This window comes from Temnothorax americanus, unplaced genomic scaffold (assembly GCF_048541705.1).
Source record: "Temnothorax americanus isolate GAGA-0224 unplaced genomic scaffold, ASM4854170v1 Scaffold78, whole genome shotgun sequence".
NCBI lineage: Eukaryota > Metazoa > Arthropoda > Insecta > Hymenoptera > Formicidae > Temnothorax > Temnothorax americanus.
In genome coordinates, this window is record NW_027509801.1 from 447201 (window position 1) to 471972 (window position 24772).

Below are 24772 nucleotides of genomic sequence, written 5' to 3' on the forward strand. Positions count from 1 at the left end.
GTGTGTACCGCGCTGCTGCGCATGCGTGAAAAATGCCGCGATCGCGGGATCGACGAAGCGCGGAACGCGATGACGCGCGATGTCTGGCGATGCCGGCCTGACCGCCGAGAGCCGAGAGTTGGCCAAGATGGCGACGACTGTGAACGGAGTGTTTCGCGAAGGATTACGCGATGCGATTTTACGTAGCAAGGTGCTCGTCGTCGGTGCCGGCGGTATCGGCTGCGAGATTCTCAAGAACCTGGTGATGTCCGGGTTCGCCGATATCGAAATCGTGAGTACACGCAGTTCTGTAATGGCTAACGTAACCTCACTTTCGAGCGATTTACAGATTTACGGCAACAATTTTGGTGCATTCACGGAACGTGCGATTAACGCTATCGCGGCATTCTATCTTTATCGCTCATTAGGTTAAACATGGATAAAACGATGTAATAACGCTAAGCTCGCTTCGTAAACGCACCCTTAATAAAAACATCGCATTCTATTGTTTTCTTACTTTAATGTTAACAATAATAATGTTAACTTTATATATATTGTTTTAGATAATGAAAGTGGTACAAATATCTGTATTCGCGTTACTCGCAATAATTCTGCTGATTCACTCTCTTTTTTCTTCTCCTTTTTTCTATTAGAATTGATCTATTTATTTATAACGAATTTATTTATTTAGGCTCTTATTTTTACGTTTGTTGTATTCTTCTTATATTTATTTTATTTGATTCTTATTTAAATAACTGCTTGATTTAATTTAATTTAATTATTTAATTGTTTTTCATTTTGGGGTTATTTTTATTGATAGAGATATTTTATTTCGGATTGCTGTGCTTAATTTTGCCTTTCACACAATTTTTATTTCAAGTTTTTTTTTATCAATTTACTATATTTTCTGTGTTTTTATTCGTACTTGGAATATTTTCATAGATATATTATAATCAGATATTGTATTCAGATTGTTCTCAATTAAGCCTTTCCTTGTTTTTCAGATTGATCTGGATACGATTGACGTCAGCAATTTAAACAGACAATTTCTGTTCCAAAAGAAACACGTGGGAAAATCAAAAGCCAGCATAGCGTGCGAAACAGCATTAACATTTAATCCAGATGTCAAAGTGATGTATTATCACGACAGTATTACGTCGTAAGTCGACGTTGACACATTTGCTTTTCTCAGTCAGCAACGCTGACGCCGCAATCTATTCGACGTTTCTAAAGTCGCGTGCGTTTACAGATCGGAATTTGGCTTGTCCTTCTTCAAGAGGTTCACCGTGGTGTTAAACGCTCTTGACAATAGAGCGGCGAGAAATCATGTGAATCGTATGTGTCTAGCAGCAGATATACCATTAATAGAGTCCGGTACCGCGGGTTACGAAGGCCAGGTCGAACTCATCAAGAAAGGCTTGAGCCAATGCTACGAATGTATGCCTAAAGCTGCGCAAAAGACTTATCCCGGTTGTACCATCCGCAACACACCCAGCGAGCCCATTCACTGCGTTGTATGGGCTAAACATCTCTTTAAGTAACTATCGCGACACGATCTGCATTAAGATATTTTATATTATCATCTATTGATTAAACTCGTATAAATTTTGTTCAATTTTTACTTGTGTATAAATGAATTTTATGAACGATAATCCTTAATTAATTTTCTAATGTAATATTGCAGTCAATTATTTGGGGAAGAAGATCCCGATCAGGATGTTTCTCCGGACACCGCGGATCCTGAAGCAACTGGTAATACAAAAATTATTATGCTATGATATTCGATATAATTTATAATTATACCAAACAAACAGCGCAATTGACATTTTATTTTTTTAAGATAATTTTTATTTTATATACAAATACTTTTAATGTTATCGTTATTATATATTTATTTTTATTTTACTTTATCAAACAATTATCATCATTATTGTTTATAGCAAAATATAATAGATGTCATTAAAGTATCTTGATATTGCAGATACAGCAGGGGAAGGGGCTTTACAGGCGGAATCCAACGATAAAGGCAACATCGATAGGATTTCCACGCGAGTTTGGGCCCAGTCCTGCAATTACGACCCAGAAAAATTGTTTACGAAGCTTTTTCACGATGACATCAAGTATCTGCTGAGCATGGACAATTTGTGGAAAAAACGCCGACCTCCAACGCCATTGAATTGGAGGGAATTGCCAGACGGAGGTTTGTTACCGTTCCTACAGAATCTTATTCCTCATTGTCTCATTGTCGGTGAAAATAACGTATTATTTTCTTGAAGTGGCCGGATGCAGTAAAGAGATCAATCAGCCTGGGCTGAAGGACCAACAACGCTGGAGTATTTCCAAATGCGGCTCGATCTTTGCAGAATCGATGAAAAGTTTGAGTCAGACATTGAAATCCTCCCAAGAAAAATCGCCAGGCAATCATTTGGTTTGGGATAAGGATGATCAGCGCTCTATGGATTTTGTCGCCGCATGTGCCAACATTCGCGCGCACATCTTTGGAATTCCTCAGAAAAGCAGATTTGATATCAAATGTTCGTAACAATGTTCCATCTGTTCTGCATCTTTTTGCATCTTGTTCTTGAAATATGGGGTTACCGTTTATATTATCTTCAACTTTTCAATCTCTTATAATATCTGCGTTTCATTTTAAACGTACAATTTATTCAAATCACTCCATTTTACTGTCCATGAAACCTTCAATTTTAATCTTTACGTTATTCTTCTCGTTCTTTAGCAATGGCTGGCAACATAATCCCGGCGATCGCCACCACCAATGCTATCATCGCGGGCATGGTGGTCCTTCATGCTTTCCGGGTCCTTGAGAACAATCTACAAGCCTGCAGATCTGTCTATCTGCGCTTAAAGATGAATCACCGTAATCAGCTGCTAGTCCCAGAAAAAGCAGTGAATCCACCCAATCCGCAATGTTACGTTTGCGCACCTACCCCGCAGGCTGTGCTCGCGGTCGATACCTCCAGCATGACTATTAAAGAACTGGAAGAGTTGGTGCTCAAGAACAGACTGAACATGATCGCCCCCGATGTCATGATCGATGGAACTGGTTCCGTCGTCATCAGCAGCGAGGAAGGCGAGACAGAGAGCAACAATGACAAGAAATTGGAGGAGTTGGGAATCAAGGATGGGGCAATTCTCAAGGTCGACGACTTCCAGCAGAACTATTCGCTAACCGTCTTCGTAGTTTATCGAGAGAAACCTGGTCCGAAGGACGATAGTCCGCAATTTTTAATACTGGCAGATAACAACGCGCTTCAACCGAAGGAAAGAGAGGAAGAAGAGAAAACGGAGAAGTCTTCCAGCTCCAATGGACAGGTGGGTGCTTGGGGAAATATTTCTTTCGATTACTTTATTATCTATTATTTGTTTGCTGAAAAAATATATTTTCTGTAGAACGTGACCGAAACGCCGGATGTGGCTAAGAAGCGTAAAAATGATGCCGAAGATGAGATAGCAGCTAAGAAACGCAAAGTGGAAATTGATAATGGCGATGATAGCGATGATATCTGCATTATCAGTAACGACACGTGCCATGATAACTCATCCGAGCTGAAGAAATCAACGTTGAGGAAGCGGAAGCCTTCCGATGACGTTGATTGCTTGATAGTGTGCGACGACGATTAACTGCGAAAGCAAGAGATGAACTTCAAAGTGAAGAGAAATACGGTGGAAAACGAAAGGACTTGAAAACATTTAAAGTTCAAATTGAGATATAAAGTAAAGAGAAGAGAGTAAAGAAAGCTTTTGAAGAGAATAGAGGAAACGGAGTAAAAACGTAAGAGATAAGAGAAACGTTTTCGTGTGAAAATTAGTTTATAAAAGTTATTTCTAACATTGCGTGGTTCACACGGAGAAGTGAAAAAGTTTCATTTTTTTTATTCCTTTTCTATTAGTGACATCCGTGGTTTATAGATACAATAATTAATTTAATTTTTTATATTGACTAATATACATATGCCGTAATGTATTATCATATTGTCATAACTATTGTCATTATTATCTTGATCATTAGAAAAGAAAAATAGATTGTTTTTACTTATACTAAGGTTTATTGATTAATATTCTTACATGTGTAATCATTGATTTCAAATTTTTATTTAATTCCAAAATCCACTACACAGTAATTCATAATTTTCATAATTAACACATTTTTAATAATTACATAATTTAATAATTTTCTATATATAATCTTCCTAAAGTTTATATTTTTATTTACGTGTTTCCGTCATTCCAGAGATGTAAAGACTCATCCGTAACAAGTAAATCAGAATATATTTTCTATTTTCCAGTTTACAAAAAAAGGCACGAGAAAATATTCCGTCTTTAAAAAATTTAGTTATTTATCAAAAAGTGTTCTTTTTATCTTTTTTCAATTAAGTATTACTTATTGCTGCTCCATCATTTTTTTGCCTGGTCAGAGTCAATTTTTACTCTTGGCACAGTGCAAATACTTGTCCAGCTTATAGTTATACATCTCAAAGTCCACTTTGTACCTTTCGTACAATCGCAGGACCATGTCGGTGGTCAGGTCGTGAAAGTATTTACACGTTATATCAGAGTTGGTGACCCCAGTACGAGTGCGCTGCAGTCTGGGCAAGTAGATCTTATCTTTATCTAATCTCAGCTTCGACAGGATGTAATTGACTTCCCCGAACGTGTATTCGTCCAGTTTCAGGATGAAGTTGTAGCTCACGTTACAGACCGCGCAGTGAGTGTGATATTGGGCCCAGTGGACGTCATTGTGATCCGGCGGTTGCTTCAGCAACCATTCCAAGAATTCTCGAAAACTGGGTATCACCTTCAATCTGCAGAGAAACGCAGATAGAGATCCGTATTCTATGTTACGCGTGAATTAATTGTAAAGTAAGAAAATTAGATGGAAGCATATGCCACATGCGTACCTTCGGTCCGCCAAGAATATTCTTTGCAGGATGTTGCCGCCCGACGCGTTGAAACGGAAGAGTTCCGGCCTTGAGAGATGAAGAATTTGGCGAGTGTAGAGCCAGGATTGTGCGGTGTATTTGCTGTTGTCTTCGATGCGGTCTCTATAAATAATTTTGGGCCGGTATTTTTTCGTGGCTGTTTCGAAGTTGTGTCAGCTTGTTGTCGATTCAGAGTATTGTGTAATAAGACTAATTACCTATACGTCGAGACCAGCCGTTGAAACGGATGTCTGACGACAAGCAATTTGAAAATGGTATTGTTGTTAGCAAAACGCTGCAGATTTTCTAAACTTTCTGGCGACAGGACGTCCACTTCTCTACAAATGCAATCTCGGAATCATTAACATATAATAATTAAACTCCTGTTACAATTAATGTTGTATATCATTAGTTTATTTTCACGAAAATAAAATAAATAAGGAAATAAAAGACAGTTATAGTGTTACGAACTATATGTAACTGAATGGTTGAAAAATAAAGTTTATTATTATAAAATAAATTAATTTAATGTAATAAAATTAGACAGAAAAATTTGGGTCTCTTAATAAAAAACAAAGTAAATTTTTTCGAATTAATTATTATATTATTAATTGTATTTTTAATAAGATTATATAAATATGCAAAATAATAAATAACAATAAATACATTAAGCGTTTGATCATGATTAATATTATAGTTACTTGTAAAAATTGTGCTCGATTCTGCGGTTGCTCATGTCGGAAAACAGTTTGGTGAAACTGGTAGACCCGACTTTGCGGATCCAGCAATACAGCGACTTATGTTTGACATTGTATAAAAAATGCCTTTTGACGAGAGGAGTCTTCAACTTGTACTTCGCGCAGACGTTCGATACCTGTTGCAGCAGATTCGCGCTCTTCTGTTAACAGGAATACGAAAAATGGAAAGTTAATACGTCGATTTAGATACCCTCGACATTTAACATTCGTAAAAATAAAATTTTAATTTTTGCCTGTGCACAAAATGAAAATAATAGTTGAAAATGGAGTAGATGAATCCAGAATATTATGTAAAATTATAAGATATATATATATATATATATATATATATATATAAGTTGTAGAAAGATTGAAAGTTAAAATATACTAAAGTTGTGATAGAAAATGATCTTAATATATGTTTAATTAATACATAATAAAAATCTTAAATTATTTCAAATATCAAAATCAAAAAGTTTTTGAAAATCTTGAACATGTTTAATATTAATTAAATATCTTTTTGAAATATCTATCACAACTTTTTAACTTTCAATCTCTCTGCAACTTATCCTCGATAGTATAGTGGTTAGTATCCCCGCCTGTCACGCGGGAGACCGGGGTTCGATTCCCCGTCGGGGAGGTTTATTTTTTTTTAAATCTGTTATCTTATATTTATCTTTAACGTCTTTTTATATTTTCTGTCTAATTTTCATACATCTAAATATACCTGCAGGTCGAAAGTTCCACCCTTTAATTCATCCATCCGCAACATGTTGATCTCCCCCTTGACATCCTTTTTAATTATCCTATCTGAAATCGAGAAGTGGAACGTTTGCGGCTGATACTTGATCGTCGTCGTCGCGCCTGTCGTTTCTTCTACATTGCTTCTTCTCGTTTTAATTAAAATTATGCAAATGAGAAAATATAACACAATGCACGAACCGCACTTGAAAAATTGCGCTTTAAGGGACATAATGAATTAAACGTCGCAACTATCGACCGCACGACACACAAAATGACTCTTGACTCGGAGAAAGTCACAATTTACAATTTTACAATAATCATAAACAGACACATTTTTTTATTTTGTTAAAATTTATTATTTAAAACACCATCTGAGAATACTTTCAAGATTTATAATAATCGAAATTTATGAAAAGAATTAGAGATAATTTCTGACGTTGATGCGTTGAAGCTGCAGCACATTAGAATCTTTCCGCACATCTGTCTCTCGTCAGGACGAAGTATCCGCTCGGGAATACCCCGTTTTGTGTGGGTGGTACGTGAGTGATATCCCTTATCACTTGTCGATTCTTGATTTCGTTTATTAGACACGTTTCTCTTATTATAACTATATTTCCAACTATATCTCGCGAAAGAGAGAAGACTTGCTCATAATCTTCACTGTTAAATCTATAGCTTGAAACTATCGTACCGTACAAACACACACACATACACACACACACACAATCGACTCTCCACTGTGGATCATCAGGACATCAGAGCGCCTTTCTTATCTTCAAGCTTCCTCTTATTCTAATCTCCATTCTTATAGTAATAACATAGAACGAAAATATCGTGACGCGTTTGGTCTTTTTACTTTACTTTTTTTTGCTCTAATGTGAATAACATGAGTAGGTAGTGGAAGAGTAGAACAAGAGGAAAACATCATTTTGCAAAGTTAAAACAGAGATCAATAAAATATGAAGCTTCATTAAGTAGAGTCGAGACACGTGGAATCACTGAATTAGAAGCAACAGTACAGTTTTACTAAAGTTAAATTAAAAAATTGATCGATTCCAGATTAAATCGATCCGCTCATTTCAAAAGAATCATTTCGCACAAATATAAGACGGTATAAAATGTATAAAATGTTTGAGAAAAAATAACAAAAAAACAAATATCTTTATCGCGTATATTTGAATTTATTTCCTTTTCTTTTTTTTTGATTGGCGAAATAATTTCATTATTGCATTTTATTTGTGTGATCGCAAAAAATGTTACACATTCAGTAAAAGAATTACCAATACTCAATGGTACAAAACTTAATTAATCTACATTACTTTACAACAGCGTAGAGTGCGTTTGGAAGTGCGCTGCGCAGTTACGTTTGATAGTAATGACAATTAAACGTCATCGATTAAAATTGCCTCCATGGTGTACAATGATTATATAACCCGCCGATTCCCATTAATCATGAATTTTAAGACTTTATATTTTTATATTCTAATTAAATTAAATCTTTTTACTCATTTTTTATATACAAATTTAATCTAAACATATTTATAACATTTTAATTATATATTAAAATGTTAATTAAAATATATTAAAATATATTTTTTAAATATAAAAAAATATATAATTAATATTATATATATTATATATATATATGTAATATATATAATATTATTATTACTATATTGAATATTTTTAGATTAAATTCCTCGGAAATATTCTATAAATCCAAATAAATATAAATGATAAATAATGCTAGTTTAATTTTTTCATCAACAGAATTCCCTCTCCAATTCTATCATTACCAATAGAGGATTATGGGGCCCGACGGATTTTCAAGGGAAACACTAAAGTCGAGATCCTTATCTGCGATCTCTATATCTGTGATGATCGCGAGAAGAACGGTGATCGCTGTGCCGACTGTGACGACTAGCCGTTCTCCATAGGAACTCGTCGACACTCCTCTCGTAGCTACGCTTTTCTAGTGCCGATGCTGTCGCATTTGCGTAATCTGGAGGCAGTGGTAGACCATCGTAATATCTGGAAAAAAAAGGGATATTTCCATTCAATCTTACGCCCATGATAGAATATTTTTTGTTTAATGTCAACACGATTATTATATTAACATTATTTAATGTTAATAAATATATTTAATTTCTAGTTTAATTTAATACCAGAGAGAGAGAGAGAGAGAGAGAGAGAGAGAGAGAGAGAGAGAGAGAGAGAGAGAGAGAGAGAGAGAGAGAGAGAGAGAGAGAGAGAGAGAGAGAATGGATATTTATATTTTTATGGAGTTTGTGCTCTGTGCAAAAAATAAATGTTAAAGCGGAACGAAATAGTAGGATCTGGAAAGTATTAGATAAGCGCTTCTGGTGCAGTATTGAATAAATTCTTACCTTGGAGGTGGAGGTGGTGGTAGAGAATCGTACGGATGTGGGCCGTAAGGCGGTAATGGAGGCAATTGATGTTGCATAGTACGCATATAATCTGCCACATAAGCCTCTGCAACTGCGGCGACACCCAGTCCAGTTCCGTAACCCCTAAAAGAAATTATTGTTACATAAGGTAAACGATATATAAGATACATCGGGTATCGAGAATTTACATCTGCCTTTTAAAAGAATTATTTAATAATTTGCGACGTGTAATGTCATTAACAGCGTTAAATCAACATTAAATTTCAAAAGTGTACGTCTATCGTACAACTTTGAAAGCCAGGAATAATCAATATTGGATAATCGTACTTTGAGTAAGGTGAATCGCCTCGATTGAACCACGGTGTGTATCGGTACGAATGATCCCTGGAGCTCCTATGATTTCCCGTAACATCTTGAGATCCTCTCGCCAGTGACGCTAAACGTGATCTCGAGGTCAAGAATAGTTTGCGTCCTCGTCCACCTCTTCGTAAAAATCTAGAACTACCTATAGGTCTTTTGTCGCGATAACGCGATGACTTTACAACGTGTTTTCCTGCTTCCTTGGATTTCCGCAAGATGGGTGTCATCTCGATTCCTACAAACACAAATATTTATATGCACGATATTAGTAAATATATAAAACAAGATATTTAACAAATATTTGATTATTATTTATTAACTAATAACATAATACTTATATTAACCTTCGTCCTCTGGAAATAATCTGCATAATTCTTCGGCAACTCTGGGCTCGATTTCCTGGCCATCCCGACCAATCTTGACTTGTTTACCGTCATTCCATGGATTGTACAAATGTAACGTGGCTGCGAACGGCAACTCCTTTCTGCAGATCCAATCAACTTTAAATACGCCACCTAAGGCCTTTGCTGATAATCCAGGTGGTAAAACCTGAAATGCATATTTCATGACATTATTTCCTCTTTTCTGACGATTTATTTAATTAATAAGAAAAAAAAATTCAATCAAATGGCATTAAAGTCAATCAGTTAATTGTGAATCTGCCAATGATTACATAATTGTTTATTATATCATTATATTTCATTCTACATACCCAAGAAACTGGACCAGCGTCTCTTCTCGATTCTGTGCTAAGTCTTGCAAAACCAGCAAACTTTCCTGATTCCTTCACGGAAAATACCAGCAATACGTTTCGCGATTCCCTGTAGGCTTGATTCAGATTTGCTTCGTTTTGCGGCAACGTGCTCCATACTCCCTTGGCTTTAGACAGCGTCACATTTTCCGCATTATTGGACTTGATGATGAAAAATCTGGCAAAGGAGACTTAGAAATATTTACTCCAAGTTATAGACGATCCATTAAAAATATATAATTAAAAAAAGTAATTCTCCCTATATATATATATATATATATATATATATATATATATATATATATATATATCATGTAAAATATGCTTAATAAACTACAATCATCCTATCTGTTTGATTCAATATAAAAAGAATAAAATGTAGTAAAATTTCAAGCTATATACAGAGTATGCAACTTTATTATTTTATTACGGCAAACTTTACTCCATATACTATAATTTATAAAAATTAATAAAAATTAAATTCTAATTTGATACACTTGTGTAAAATTAACACTTGAAAATATTTCAAACAGAATTTTGTTATTAATACAAAGACTGCAATAGCTATTTATTGTCTTCGTCGAACCTTGCGTCTCGAAACAAGTAATTCAACTTGGTGGCATAGTCATAGCTCTTGGTGGTGCCCTTGCTTTCCTTGGATCTGGCCCGCTTCGGCTCAGGACTGGACGATTTAGAGTCCCTGGATCTACCACGTTTGTTCCTGTTCCTCTTGCTGCGCTTATTGTCGCCGCGCGAGGACTTGCTGGAGACCGAGCTGATGCTAGGATGGCTAGAGTCCGAGTTGGAGCTGCTGGAGGAGACCTCGCTGCGGGTATCGTACGTCTCGTCCGCGGCGATTCTCAGCTCGTCGCCGTTGTCGTTCTCGCCACAGCTGAGATTCAGGTTGTCGCCGTCTGTGTTGCTGCCCATGGTCAACTAGGACTGTCCCTCGCCACCGTCGTCGTCGTCGTCGTCGTCGCCGCCGTCGGATCGAGCGTCCTGCAACGCACAGACGGTAGGTAGCTTATTACCACGTCGCGAGCTGCGCGGGGGCACTCTGGCAAGAGGAACGACGTATCGTAACGTTTCTCGTACATCTTACGACAATAATGCGGTAGCAAGGGACTATATAGTGTACAGCGAGGAGGATAGTTCGGGGATTCCGAATCGAGCGGAAAGTCCACACTGTCCCGAGGAGTACTTTTTCTTAAAGCGCGTATAAGGCGCGCCGTAGCGGCACCCGGCTCCCTTAAGCCTAACACAAATCGACAACGGGGACACATGGCAACACGGGCCGGCCAGAGAGATCTGGACCACGGACGGAATGTAAACTATTACTGCGGCTTTACGGACAGTTCGTTGAGATTACGCGACGGCATTCGACGGCATTCGACAGCACATGTATAGCTCGCTCGCACGAAGGGCCGTTCTACGGAGTCTCTGAAAGCACGGAGAAACTTTTTATCTTTCCGGATCGCCTCTCTCTCTCTCTCTCGTTCCTAGTTATTTATCCTCTACGCGCACTCCTTCCCCAAGCAGAGGTTACTTATCAGACAGATATTATACAGCGTACAACCGGCCCGTTTTTACCCCCGGCCCGTCAAACACATTGAGAGTCTGTCGGGAGACTTTGTTTACTGGGTTTTTATATTCCCCCGCTTTTCCTTTTTTAAAAATCTTGTTTCAATTATATCTAGTAGAAAAGTTCGTCGCGCAAGGCGATTTAAGCCACTAAATACGTAAATTCTCGCCGTGGAGAGCGTTTACAGCGCTGACAGCGCTCATTCTCTCTTTTTTTTTTTCCTCGAAGTCCTCGCGATATCTTTCGTTCGCATTTTTTTCTGAACGAGTCCTCCCGAGGGCTCGGCGCACACTTACGTGACACCCTTTGTCCCTTCACTGACACACTTCACACCGAAGCACGCTCGGGGGTGTTTGTCCGACGCGCGATCGCTCGCACACAACACGGCACGCACGTTCCCGACCTCGCTGAGCGCGCGACGCGAATATCCGCTGAACGTTAAAGGATTCCCGACGACGGGGCGACGGTAAACAATCGCTCGCGGACGGCGGATCGTTCACGAGTCACGGCACGGCGCACGGCGTCCATTGTCGGCCATCGCGTTGTGACGTTCTCCAGTACTTCAGCGACGATGCGCGCCTCCAGCGCCGCCAGCGCGCCCCTCCGAATCAATAAACTCGTTCTTTCGCGGCTGTACGTTCTGCACCTTTTTTTCTGCACCGCGCCTGCACTTTCTGCTTTTCTTCTATCGGGAAGGCAGCGCGCGCGTTCGGCGCGTTCCAAAACTCAAAAACTTGAGACTCTTCGGAGAAAAAAGAAAAGTGAAGTTGACGGAAAACTGCACGGACATGGGTCGGTTTCACCGATTAGTTTGATCAACGCAAATGATGTTTCTGATTACGAATTTTGATTGCGATAAAATAGAAAAGAGTAATTCATATAACTCCTCATAATTTTTTTACTTTCAAATAAATGTCCAAGAATTGTCATTGAGGTTAAGTTATGAAACCGTGAACTTTAAACATGTCACTGAAGGTAATTTTTTTTACATAATATTCTTAACATTAATATTTATATAATTATTATCTTAAAGTTTTTATATATGTCTTGTTTGTAGATATCTGTATATATTTATTTGAATATACCTATACATGTGTATACATATATATATATAGACATTCATAATAATTTATTTATATTTATATAAATTTATATATATATATATATATATATATATATTTGTATTAATATTTATTTATGTTTTTGAAAAAAAGAATTTTGTCCAGTCTGCATGTACATATCTGTTTTATTTTGCATCCTATTTTTATGTATTTCTATTTGCTTTTATATGTTTATATTTACACATAAAGTTTTTCTGTTTATCAGCATAAAAACGAATACCGCAGATCTATCGATGATTACCAAACTGCGGCACCTGTGCAACGTAGGATCGGTCTTTATTGGATTCTGGCCACATTGAGAATAGTCCTCACTTTTGCTCCACAGACAGGCTACATTCATCCCGACGAGTTCTTTCAGTCCATCGAAGTTGTCTCTGGTATGCGCCGCCATTCTGCTATGCAGCTATTATATTTCAGCATTTTACTTTATATCTGATATTTATATCTGTTTTTTTTTCTTTCTATAGGAGACCACTTCGATATTGATGTCTACAAACCATGGGAGTTTAACGCTACCTTTCCCATACGTTCCATGTTCGTGCCTCAAGTCGTTGTTGGTTTGCCTTACGCAATTCTCAAGAGACTGTCTCCGTATACATTTTACTTCTTCGGATTGTCATTGAGGAAACCTTATTTCTTCGTGCTCTTCCCCCGGCTCTTCATGTGTGCGCTCTCTTTCCTGTCGGATTACTTTTTATACAAGATCTGTTACATGTACGGCCAGAACTACGGAGTCAGGCTTGTTACGTACGCTAGCTCCTACGTCGTGCTCACCTACGCTACCCGTACGCTATCCAATTCTATTGAATTGGTGCTGACTGCCGCACTGCTGTATTTCGTTTCCCGGTGCATGGCGTATTCGGAAAAGGTACCACGTTCTTCAAAGCGTATGCGATATAAAAGTAATCGATGAGCTCTTAGAAAAAAACTTAAGGAATCCAGTTTTGAATCAACTTTTCGTTTTGTGTTAATTGATTAAGAAACCTTCTTTTACGTACCTTGTTTGTACCTTGCGTTGGTCTGACGATTTTATTGTTTTATGTTAGGTGGTGTTGCGGAATGATTATCTCTCCAAGAAGTATAGCGAAGCAGCGACTGCCGTAGAGCGAGTCAAGTACTACAAGCTCAGGGCCGTGCTGCCCTCGCATTCTCTGAACGACTGCTTTGTGCTGGCCACGATAACGGTAATAGGGATATTTAACAGGCCGACTTTCGTCGCGTTTGCCTTCGTCCCCATCTTCTTCTGGCTACAAAGAGGAATGAACTCGAAAAGCGTCGGCTTCAGAGACTTTCACATCAGAATGTTCGTCTTTGTTCTCTGCGGCGTGCCGGCCGCGATATTTTTCATTCTAGTCGACAGTTTCTACTTCGGATACCTGACGATGGCGGAGATAGGCCAGTTGGAGATCGGAATCAACAATTTTGTGGTGACGCCAGTTAATTTCCTCAAGTACAATGCGAACGCGAAGAATTTGGAGTCGCATGGACTGCATCCTCATTTCCTGCATTTCCTAGTCAACATTCCGCTGCTGTTCAACGTTTTGGGAGTTATTGGATTACTGACGTTTGCGAAAATGATACATAGGTGAGTCATACCGCGAGTCATATCGATATTGATACGAAACATATAAACGACAATAATATTCATTTTCAGCGGGCTGAAGGCGCAATGGCTGCATCTACCGCGCCTGCAGAGCATCGTAGGCCTGATGACATTTACGTTCGTCATCCCAGTCGTCTTGTTGTCTGTCTTTCCTCATCAAGAACCTCGTTTTATAATCCCGGTGCTCTTCCCGCTGGTGTTTCTTTACGCGCCTGAACTGAGTCAAGTCCCCAGTCTGGATATCGTCCGCAGATATGTCAATGACGACGGAAATCTCGAGACCTGCAGTCCCGTCGAACCGAAGAAGCACAAGTCCAGTAAATTGATGCTCTGGTACATCGGCAATCTGCTGTTGGCCTTCTTCTACGCTTTCGCGCATCAGGGTGGAGTTTTACCGCTCGTGTCCCACATCGCAACGGAGCTGAAGGCAAAACCGCATCTCACTCACGTGCACCTGTATACCTCGTACAGTTACTCGCTGCCCACAGCGTTGCTGCAGCTGCGCAATACCCGCAGGATCTATCGCAGCAGCGGTAATCACAAATACAAACTGACGCAGGACTTTCACTTGTACGAGCAAGGCTCCAAGCCTTTGCCGTGGGTGTTCGATAGCATCGCCAGGAGGATCAAGGATTGCGAGGAGAATTTTGTTGTCAACAGGATCCCGTACAGACTGTATTACGCGTTACCGGCCTCCGCGATAAACGAGTTCACGGAGTTGTCGAGCAATAATTCACACTTGTTCAGGTTCCACCTAGTCAATAGTTTCTATCCTCACATCTCTATAGAGAACTTGCCATCGTTGCGTTCATTCGGTGTACTGGAACATTTGTTAAGGTTTCGGGACGATGGCATTTTTAGCAGTATCGTCGCGACTGCAAAGGATGTTTATGAATACGTTGAGCAATTTAGATTATTATTGCTAAAAATCGAATACTTAGTGCCTGAATCGAAGCAAAATAGGCTTAATAAATAAATGAATTTCATAAATGGCTAATATAACAAATAAACTTAAAAAAAATTGTATTACATCCACACATATAAATAATAATTTTATTTATAATATATATTTATATATTAAATATAAAATAACTAGTCTCAAAGGAACCGATGAAAGAAAGAAGAGAAAAAAATGCAGTAATGAAATAGATTTTAGTTCGAAGAAATATTATTTAGCGATTAATCTTTGTAACTTTTTACACGTTTAATAAAGAAAGCACATCAAAATTTGTATATAATAAAATTTAAATTACAATTAATTCAAACACAAAATACAATATTTTTCATGTATTAAGAAGTTAATATAATTATTTAAAAATAAATTCCTTTGATCTGGAAAACTGTAAATCGGATGTTTATATAAAAATTATATGTAATATATATATTAACTATAACAAGATAAATTTAGTAAATTTTTATAACTAATTAAAGCTAACGTGATTTAATTAACGATAAAGTTTAAGAATAAATTCTATAATTATAAATAAATCTGTTACTGATGTATTAAAAACCGTTGAATTGCATAATATTTAAAGTATATACTGTATATTAAAAATAATGATATTTACAATGGAGATTTACAGTAAATTAACGACTGATATAAATACAAAATTCCACATTTTTATTTTTAATTATTAGTACAGCTTTTTTTTGACAAAAAAATAATCTGCGTGTATAAATACATTTTATTAAAACAACTTGTGTTAGCTATATGCAGCGTTTTACTACAGCAAATACACAGAGGATAGTATTATACACATAGAGGCAAGAACTTTCTCAAGTAAAGACAGGCAATCTATACTGCCAGTGAGAGTGAATCAAGAAGTGTAAGATAACGAGAACGATTTTCCACGTTTCACATTCCTATGTAAGATATAAAAATTATATGATTTATAATTCGAAGACATCTTCGAAGAACCGAAACGTTAACTAAGAAGTAATATATATTGGATGAAGATAAAATGTTAACTAATAATTAACTGAAACGTATTTCTTTTTTGTTCGATTTGAGAGCTTAGACTTTGTGTATACAAAAAAAAGAAGATAGGTTTAATGTATTTAATAAGATAGATATTTAATCTCTGAATCTGTGATCAAGAGGATTCTTTTATAGAAAGACCAAGAGTGGAGCGAAGCGCATAAATAAAATCTTGAAAAAAAAAGTAAAAACTTACGTCCCCCCTCTTTCTTCCAATCGCTCTCACTTACTCTCTTTTTCTTTCAGAACTGATATTGAAATTGGAATAAGTATTTTTCTAACATTGAAAAATCAAATAAAGTACACATATTAACAAAAATGTAATTTTTCTCTGATATAATTTGTGTGATGTGTAGTCTTAGTCTTATTATTATTCTATATTCTGTCGTGTGAGTGATGACTTTAGTAGGCCTATTGTTAGACCGAGATCATTCTCGTGTGTGTGGGACGCGAAAAATATATCTATATATAAAAATATAATATACATACATAGTGTACCGGAAAATTTTCAGTAAAGGAATATTGCATATTTATAAAACAATTAAATAGATGAATTATTTACGAAAGAAACAAAGACTCAGAAATCTTTTTCTATTTATTGAAGACTAAATTTTTTTCGGAACACTATGTATAATTGTATAATCGAGTCAATATACGAGGTATTTTTAGTTTAGTACAACTAATAATTTCTATTGAAGCGTTACCGAATAACGTATTTCGGTACATTGTTAACATTTTTATTATTTTGATTATTTCCAGTTTCGATACATATCCATCGGATTGAGTTTTTCTCCTTTTCCTTTTGTCTTTAACAGGACATCATTTTTAATTTATGAAAAATTATTATTTCTTCTCATATGTTGTACGTATTAGATTTCTGAAAAAACTTGAGCATTTCAGTTAATCGCAAAATGTCAAAATTAATTTTTATATTCTCAAATTTTTGATTAATTTATCCAAAATTAAAAACACAAAGATAGTAATTATTACCAGTTATCTACACATAGACTTTAATTACCGTGCGATAAATATATTATGTTTTATTATATTTATTAAAGTTTTTAGGGGTCAGATCATTTATTAGTTATCTTCTTTCAGATTTTTATCGCGCATCAAGTTGAAAACCCCAATCCCAAGAGACATTTTTAATTGAATTATTTAAAATATATTTCTTTGATTATTTAAGGTGTGTTTGAGTTACTTTCGCTATAAGTCCAAGGAAGCTCTTCATTGAACTTGCTTTGATGAGCCGCGTTCCTTGCTGCATATAATCGCTAAAAATGCAGCAATCATCAATGTAAAAAAATTGTAATTCTAATTCTAATTTGAAAGTATTATTTACATTATCGTAAGCCTAAATTATCTTATTTGAATTTTAATTTTTTAAGGATACTTACAGGATTATCGATATAAGACTCGCAACCGTAGCACCAGACAGAGATATCGCTGAAGCTGAGCGTGATGGGATGCTCGTATTCCTCCGCGTGCTGCATCGCGTGTTGATTAACACTGCGGGCGCAGTGCACAGTGTAACACTGCAGGCAAATCCAATTCTCTGCGGTGCTGGTACATTCGGCACACGGCGAATTTACATCGATTCCACCCGAAGGAACCTCGTTAACTGTAAACAGATGCGGACAGTCCTGTAGGGGCACGACCGCGAACATCTCTCCCGTCGTCAGAGCCTACACAGGGGAAAAGATATCGTTATACTGATTTGTATCTGTATATAAAATAACAAACATATATTTATCAGAAATCATTGACGAGAGAAATAACTTGTATTACAATAATGAGAGTTTCACCTGAAGATTGTCAGACAGATACTCCGAGAGAGTTGTGGATCGTGTCTCACGTTGTGACGATGCTGCACCCTCGTCATCGCGATCCTCGCGTATGTCAGAATTTCCTTGCTGGCTGCCTCTCGGTTGGTTCGTTTCGTTCACGCATTTTTGTACACTTTGCGAAACTGCTAATCAAATATATCAGAGATATTAGTCGGAGAATACAATAATTACTTTTATTAAAATTAATCAAAGCGTGAATTCAATATATACCATCCAGATTTTTCGTTTCGCTCTGCTTCAACTCGGGATTCCTTCTCGTCTCGATCGCTTCGCTTTTCATCGCGTGCAAATTTTTAATCTTAATATTCTCCACCTCGCACGTTAGCTTCGAAATCTCCTCGTCCGTCACTAGATTCAAGCAGTTCTTGTCGATCGCCAGATTCAAGTCCAATTTCTCGCTCTCGATTACCTCTAAGGCGATCTTCGATTCCGTTTGTTTCAATTTATCTGCGTTTCTTCCTTGCTCCTCGAGTTTATTCGGGATCGCCTTAAGTTTAGGAAGTAGTCTCTCTTTCGGTAAGGACATTCCATATTGCAGATTGGACCAGAATTTCTTGTGAGTCTTCAGTACATTATTGATGGAATTGATCGCGCTAGTGCAAGGAATGAGATTAGGGTCCAGCATTGGCAAAGGATCGCCCAGAAGGGCCTTGGTACACATGGTCATCGCATGGGAAATGGAGTTGATGTTGTAACCTCCTTCGAGACTTAGGATTATACGACCGTTGGCTAGGGATGAGAGCCAATGGGTTAAATGACCATAGAGTTCTGGACTTACGAGACAACCTGACAAAAATAAAAAATAATTTTCTTTATAGATTATTAAAATATATTAACGTGTTTTTATATAAGTTTTTTTTCGTAAATTTTTAATACATTTTTTGAATATTTCACGATAATTGATTTGCTAAAATTTACCTCCAAGTGTATCACCAATGCAAGCATCAAATCCGGCCGAAACTAGGACTAACTCTGGATTAAATTGATAAGCGATGGGCATCACAACTTGCTGGAAAGCCGCTATGTATTCAGCATCTCCCATTCCCTTCTGTAGATGTAATAAAAGAAAATGTAATGGAATTTTTTTTAAATCAATTTTAAATTGCATGAAACTAGGACTTTCATATACTAATGTCAAACGATTGTTTGTAAAGAATATTTCTTAAAATGCTACAAATATACATATGTATTACTTTGTTCCACGGTATGTTTACGTTGAATCCCTCGCCTGCGTTTAAGCCAACGTTTGTATAATTAGCGAGCTTAGAATTTGGAAAGAAGCTTCCATTATCATAACGATGAACAGAGATGTAAAGAATCCTTGGATCTTCCTCGAAAATAGATTGCGTCCCATTTCCATGGTGCACGTCCCAATCTACTATTAAGACCCTATAAAGTATTTATATATTATATTTTTCTCATCTAATTTGTTCTTATCGCTATTCAAAGTTGTATTATTATAGTGTTATACCTTTTAACATGATGAAATTGTACAGCGTACATCGCAGCCACGGCAACATTATTAAATATACAAAAACCACACGCAATGTCTATTTCAGCATGGTGTCCAGGCGGCCTTACGATGGCCACTCCGGATTGACACTCCCCATTTAAAACTGCGTCCACCACTTGCAAGAGAGAACCGGTGGACAAGCAGGCGCTCGACCATGTTTCAGGGTGAAGAAAAACGGAATTGTAATCCGAGGCTTGCTTTTGTAATTCCTTGAGCTTTACAGTCGATGTCCTTTTGATGTCGTCTATATAGTCCGTTGAATGGACCAAGGATAACTCTTCTACCGTTGCACTCCTTCCCTTTGTGATACAAAGAAATCATGAATTATATTGTCTTCCTCTGTAAAATCTTTATAACTTTCATTCATATTAAGTTAGAATTTCTTATTAATTTAAGAGTTCTTTAAAATAAAATAGTTATGTAACTTAAGTGATCTTGATCACTATATAGATAAAACTAGATTTGTACATTATAAATCAAATATATACGTATATGTATCGTCATACTTGTAATAAATGGCATCGTTGTAACAAGTCATGTTCTTCGTGATTCTTATAAATGCTGGAGATGCGACTTGGTTTCTCTGGGTGAGAACTGTCAGAAATGTTGCAATGCCTCTGCATCTTTTCATCATATACGATACATACTTTATGAGGTGTTTTACGCAAATTTGTTACTGCAAAAATAAATATTTTATAACATAAATATTTAATAATAATAATTGAGCAATAATCAACTTTCAAAATATATTTTTTAAACAACTTTATAAATCATATAATCTGTTTTTACTATTAAAATCTTTATTGAATCCGTTCGAAATTATCTTTAACGATCGACATATTCTCGATAAGATTAAATATAGCCCTTATCTTTAATACATCTTTAGAACATGATAAAAATCCATTAGATATCAGAATAGAATATAATTTAATAACAGGATGTCAGATTAATATCAAGGAACTGATGCGGAACTCGCACTAAGTGTCACACGCAGTAAATAAAACATACATTGCGATTTATTTAAAATATTTTTTAATACTTACATTGTATCAATTCATTCAATTTTTTCTCCACAGCTTCTAATGTTTCTTTGCTTTGTACAGGATAACAATTTCGAGTTTCATACTTTTCTAGTTTAACTTCACTGCCTCTGAAACAGCAGGAAGAAAACGAGCAATTTATAAAATATGTTAATAACGTTGATATAAGTTAAATTATAATTATAATTATAACAAGTAACGATTATAAAATAAAAATTAATATAATTAGGGTTTAAAACATACATTTGTTTATAATAATTTGTTTAAGTAAAAAAAACACACAATTTATTCCATGAAACATAAAAAACGCATATAATTGAAAAATTTTAAATTATGCTAATCAATCATTATATTTTTGAGTAATACATAAATGTCTGTAGTTTCTTACTTGTACGTAACCATAACTACGTGCCGATTAGCAATCTCCTCTTTATTGTGCGTTACACTATTGATGCTATATGTGTCTTGGTATTGATAACATTTCCAGTATGGTTTATGAGCGTAGATCGCATTCAGGATAGTATCACGTATGCTGGAACAATAAAAGATAGAGTGAAAAAGAAAACTATTATTCTTAACATTGGGATAACAATAATTTAATAGATTAGATTGTTATACCTTAATGATGGTAACTCAAGTGTTTGCAAAACCGGGCATGGATCGCCTAATAAAGTTCTTAAAGTCAATGCTGCACTTTCTGCTAATGATTTCAGGCAATAACCACCCTATGTGTTAAAATATTGCGTTTAATATTTATATAGTACCTACGTAAGTAAAGATATAAACATATATTTAAAAATATATTCTTTCACCTCTAAAACCACGGCGACTTTTCCATTTGCCAGACTTAATAACAACGATAATAAATGCGAATAGCATGCCGGAGTTATCAGCATTTCACCCTGTGTATTAACAAGAAACTATTAAACTAATGAATTTTAAGATATATCTAAAATACTTTCTAGCAAAAAAATAAATTATTATAAAATTTAGACAATATACCAAATATTAGTGATAAAAATAACATCTGTAATTAATATTAATACACAAAATAGTAATAGAGATACTAAACAATATTATTATTGCCTCATATTGTCCCTTTTTCTTTGCTTTCTTTCACTTTTTTTTCTTTCATTTTTATAAATTAATTAAATTATACAAAATCTGTACATGTAAAACATGTACCTAAATACAAAAAAAAGATATATTTTAAAAAATTTCTTTAATTTATATTAAATAAAAGTGCTGTTAATATTACAAATACAGTGACATGAGTAGCATGTACAATACATTAATAACCTAATAAAAAAATACTATTACAACCTTTTCATCGCCCAATGCGGCATCAAAACCAGCAGAAACAAAGACGAGGTCTGGACAAAACTAAAGAAGAAATAAAAAAGAATAATAAATATGTGCAAATTTACCTCTGGACAACCCAGAGCCGCATCGTAACCTGCTGATACTATTATCAAATCCGGTTGAAACTACAATGTTAATACTTCCATTAAAAGATTAATTTAAATTAATCAATTAATTACTTTATAAATAAATTTTTATACTAGTAAAAACTAACGTATCACATACCTCGTAAGCCATTGGCAATAAAACTTGCTGGAAGATTGCAATGTAATCGGCATTAGTCATGCCGGTTTTATTTAAAGGTACATTAAAGTTGTAACCCTCTCCGAGATCCTCTCCGACATAATGAAAATCAGATTCCCTCAAGTTGGGCCAGAATTCACCGTGTTCATAACGATGTATCGAAAAATAAACTACGCTGTAAAGAAAATTTAAAGCATTATTAATTAATTTTCGAACAAATGAAACAATGTCTTAATATAAAATAATTGAAAAAAGGGAAAGTATACCGTGGATCATTGTAAAACATTTGTTGCGTCGCTTGCCCATGATGAACATCCCAATCCACAATTAGAATCCTATTCGCCAAACCAGAACTCAGAGCTTTCTCTGCTGCTAGAGCTACATTGTTGAAAAAGCAATAGCCACAATATTCTGATTTCATTGCATGATGACCAGGTGGCCTGAAAGAATATTACTATTTACTAATATATCATGAAATATTAATTTTATTACATAATTATATTGTTACTAATATAAGTTAAATTAAATTAATCCAGAATTTACTTTTAAATTAAATAAAAGTAGATTGCTGAAGAGATGAAATTGAATCAGATTAAATATTTTATCAATATTTTATATAAAGATCTTCATATATTACCTGATAATAGCCATGCCATTTTGTACTTCGCCTTTACAGATACTTTCTACTAGATTGATTGTTGAGCCAACAGCTAGTAAAGACAAGCTATACGTAGACTGTAAAAATAAAACAAATCTTGAAAGCTCTTTCGAGGTATATCTAATATTTTTTTTATATACTTAAGAAATAATATTAGTCGAAAAGTAAGCCAGTTACTTGATTACTTTTTACTAGAAGAAACATAGAATTATATTTCTACATACCGGGTGGATATAGACACAATCGTACTTGGACGACAGCAACTCCAAATACTCAGAATCCATAGAGCCGTCCGTTGCCTTCAAAATATCAATCTGCTTCTGACTATGTTTACTTAGGAGCTCGTTCTCCGTGGCGCGTCTCGGTTCGATGAATCTACACCTCTGTACCAGGCCCAGCTCCTCGCATCTCTGTAAAACTCGTGTAAATCTGGCCGGGCATTCGGGATAATTTGGATCCCAGAGGCACGAGTGCTCGGCCATGCTTCGGTCAAATACGAGGCCAGTCTCTTTTCGCATTGTCTTATACCCATCGATTGCTCTCTGATATATGTCTGGTACAAAGGTGCTGTTGGATCTCTCCGATAGCAGCTGTCGTTTCGCTGCCTCTTGCTTGGCGGCCAATAATGCAGCTGACGGACGAACCTGTCCCAGAATCAGAATTTTAATCGGAACCATTACTTGAATTTTAAGATATTTTGAAATAACTTTTTCTGATCTTTACAACATGCATAATTCTTAACAATCACCAAATAATAGATAATATTTACATTTTTCGACTTCCCAGACTTCTTCGTTTTCTTCGCATTCGTGAACATGTTTGTAGCAGTTCTTTGGCACTTGCTGGAATTCTCGATCACTTTTATCAGCTCGATCTCGCTGTCTGCTAACTGTTTAGCAGCAGTAAACAGATCCAGGTTCACCGTAGATTCGGTCTATAAAATTATTAGATATAATTACACAGCGCCCGTTAGTTGTAATCAATATAAATAATATCACACGCATACAGTTTAGTGTCGTAAAAAAAATCTCAAGGTAAAGAAAAAGTTGCAGCAGCTGCAAGAAAAGAGAAGCAAGAAATGTACTTGTTTCAATGTCAATAAATTTTTATTTAAAAAAAAATGGTTTCACAAATCTTTATCCCGCAGCGACCAGATAAGCCTGAGCTCTCCAATCAGTGCGAGTCGACAAGGGTAAATTCTAATGGGTAAAGAAAGAAGTAGCCCCAAATAGACCCGCTGTAACTTTTGTTGAATAAAACTGTGGGTCTTCTCCCCGGATAGATTCCTTTGGTATACAACGTTAAGATCTATGACAATAAACGTAAGACTCGTTACGAAGAAGCTATTGGTCGAAGTGCAGACTGCAGGCGACGTATACGCTCTATCTGTCCTTCTATGGGTATACAACGTGATACGAGATTTACCCCTCCCCAACATGTGTTTGTTATCTCGTTTTCGAGAGTCAGCGATAAGATAAAAATTGTGTACAACTGGATATGAAGTTGTTGATTATAACGATATAAGAGTCCTTACCATTTGCTTAATCGGCAGGATTTAGCGGATGTCGAAACGATACACACCTCAAGTATAAACACTCATCGGACACCACGTCGGATCGGACAACACAGATCACATATTCAATCGAGTTCTCTTGCCGAGACCGAGTTGAAACGATCCGAGGGCGTAAGCGCTTTAAATCTATTCGCGTCGCTTACGTCCACTTGCCTATTTCTCTTGTTTACAATGTTTACATCCGTCTCGAGTCTCGAGACATGCGTTTATTGCATTTATTTCCTGACGGAAGGTAGCGGCGTGTCGCGTGATGACGCGATGGTGCGATTGCAAATGTTCGTTTCGTTGGACCTGCACTCTCAGGCACTCTGTGTTATGAAGTAAATGTGCAAT

The 24772-nt window shown here is 36.2% G+C and overlaps 5 protein-coding genes and 1 non-coding gene across 10 annotated transcripts; 3 read left to right on the forward strand and 3 right to left on the reverse strand.

Annotated features, from left to right (window-relative positions):
* The first annotated feature begins 52 nt into the window (after positions 1–52).
* Positions 53–4038, forward strand: Uba2 (Ubiquitin-like activating enzyme 2). Its single transcript, XM_077423294.1, has 8 exons — positions 53–271; positions 984–1138; positions 1229–1516; positions 1664–1731; positions 1961–2179; positions 2256–2513; positions 2717–3312; positions 3391–4038. The coding sequence occupies exons 1-8, from the start codon at positions 80–82 to the stop codon at positions 3619–3621; spliced, it is 2007 nt and encodes a 668-aa protein (XP_077279420.1). The 5' UTR covers positions 53–79; the 3' UTR covers positions 3622–4038.
* Positions 4039–4070: 32 nt separating this feature from the next.
* On the reverse strand, positions 4071–7412 carry LOC143906921 (carbohydrate sulfotransferase 11). Its single transcript, XM_077423299.1, has 5 exons — positions 6384–7412; positions 5621–5817; positions 5138–5257; positions 4899–5042; positions 4071–4802 (listed from the first exon to the last, which is right to left on the reverse strand). Exons 1-5 carry the CDS (start codon positions 6627–6629, stop codon positions 4418–4420), a joined length of 1092 nt encoding a protein of 363 aa, XP_077279425.1. The 5' UTR covers positions 6630–7412; the 3' UTR covers positions 4071–4417.
* Positions 6225–6296, forward strand: Trnad-guc (transfer RNA aspartic acid (anticodon GUC)). The gene has a single exon. It is a non-coding gene; the product is annotated as a tRNA-Asp (tRNA).
* A 149-nt stretch (positions 7413–7561) lies between the features above and the next one.
* Positions 7562–12062, reverse strand: Ythdc1 (YTH domain containing 1). 2 transcript variants are annotated; one of them, XM_077423296.1, is made up of 7 exons: positions 11798–12062; positions 10506–10918; positions 9881–10097; positions 9513–9717; positions 9136–9403; positions 8788–8931; positions 7562–8431 (listed from the first exon to the last, which is right to left on the reverse strand). In XM_077423296.1, the coding sequence occupies exons 2-7, from the start codon at positions 10847–10849 to the stop codon at positions 8254–8256; spliced, it is 1356 nt and encodes a 451-aa protein (XP_077279422.1). In that variant the 5' UTR covers positions 10850–10918; positions 11798–12062; the 3' UTR covers positions 7562–8253. The 2 variants fall into 2 exon arrangements, with proteins under 2 accessions (XP_077279422.1, XP_077279423.1); XM_077423297.1 differs by having other exon boundaries at positions 11015–12062.
* Positions 12063–12219: 157 nt separating this feature from the next.
* On the forward strand, positions 12220–16415 carry Pig-z (phosphatidylinositol glycan anchor biosynthesis class Z). Its single transcript, XM_077423293.1, has 5 exons — positions 12220–12476; positions 12828–12999; positions 13090–13490; positions 13669–14207; positions 14277–16415. The coding sequence occupies exons 1-5, from the start codon at positions 12465–12467 to the stop codon at positions 15199–15201; spliced, it is 2049 nt and encodes a 682-aa protein (XP_077279419.1). The 5' UTR covers positions 12220–12464; the 3' UTR covers positions 15202–16415.
* Hdac6 (histone deacetylase 6) lies at positions 15887–24704 on the reverse strand. Of its 4 annotated transcripts, none has more exons than XM_077423292.1 (19): positions 24448–24704; positions 23636–23800; positions 23091–23510; positions 22846–22943; positions 22475–22648; positions 22191–22383; positions 22031–22090; positions 21416–21505; positions 21222–21328; positions 20992–21135; positions 20607–20713; positions 20070–20239; positions 19522–19862; positions 19244–19439; positions 18969–19098; positions 18261–18836; positions 18009–18175; positions 17601–17888; positions 15887–17477 (listed from the first exon to the last, which is right to left on the reverse strand). In XM_077423292.1, the coding sequence occupies exons 2-19, from the start codon at positions 23681–23683 to the stop codon at positions 17385–17387; spliced, it is 3402 nt and encodes a 1133-aa protein (XP_077279418.1). In that variant the 5' UTR covers positions 23684–23800; positions 24448–24704; the 3' UTR covers positions 15887–17384. The 4 variants fall into 4 exon arrangements, with proteins under 4 accessions (XP_077279418.1, XP_077279417.1, XP_077279415.1 ...); XM_077423291.1 differs by having other exon boundaries at positions 24401–24704; XM_077423289.1 differs by lacking the exon at positions 24448–24704 and adding an exon at positions 24101–24373 and having other exon boundaries at positions 18009–18172.
* Between the last annotated feature and the right edge of the window lie 68 nt (positions 24705–24772).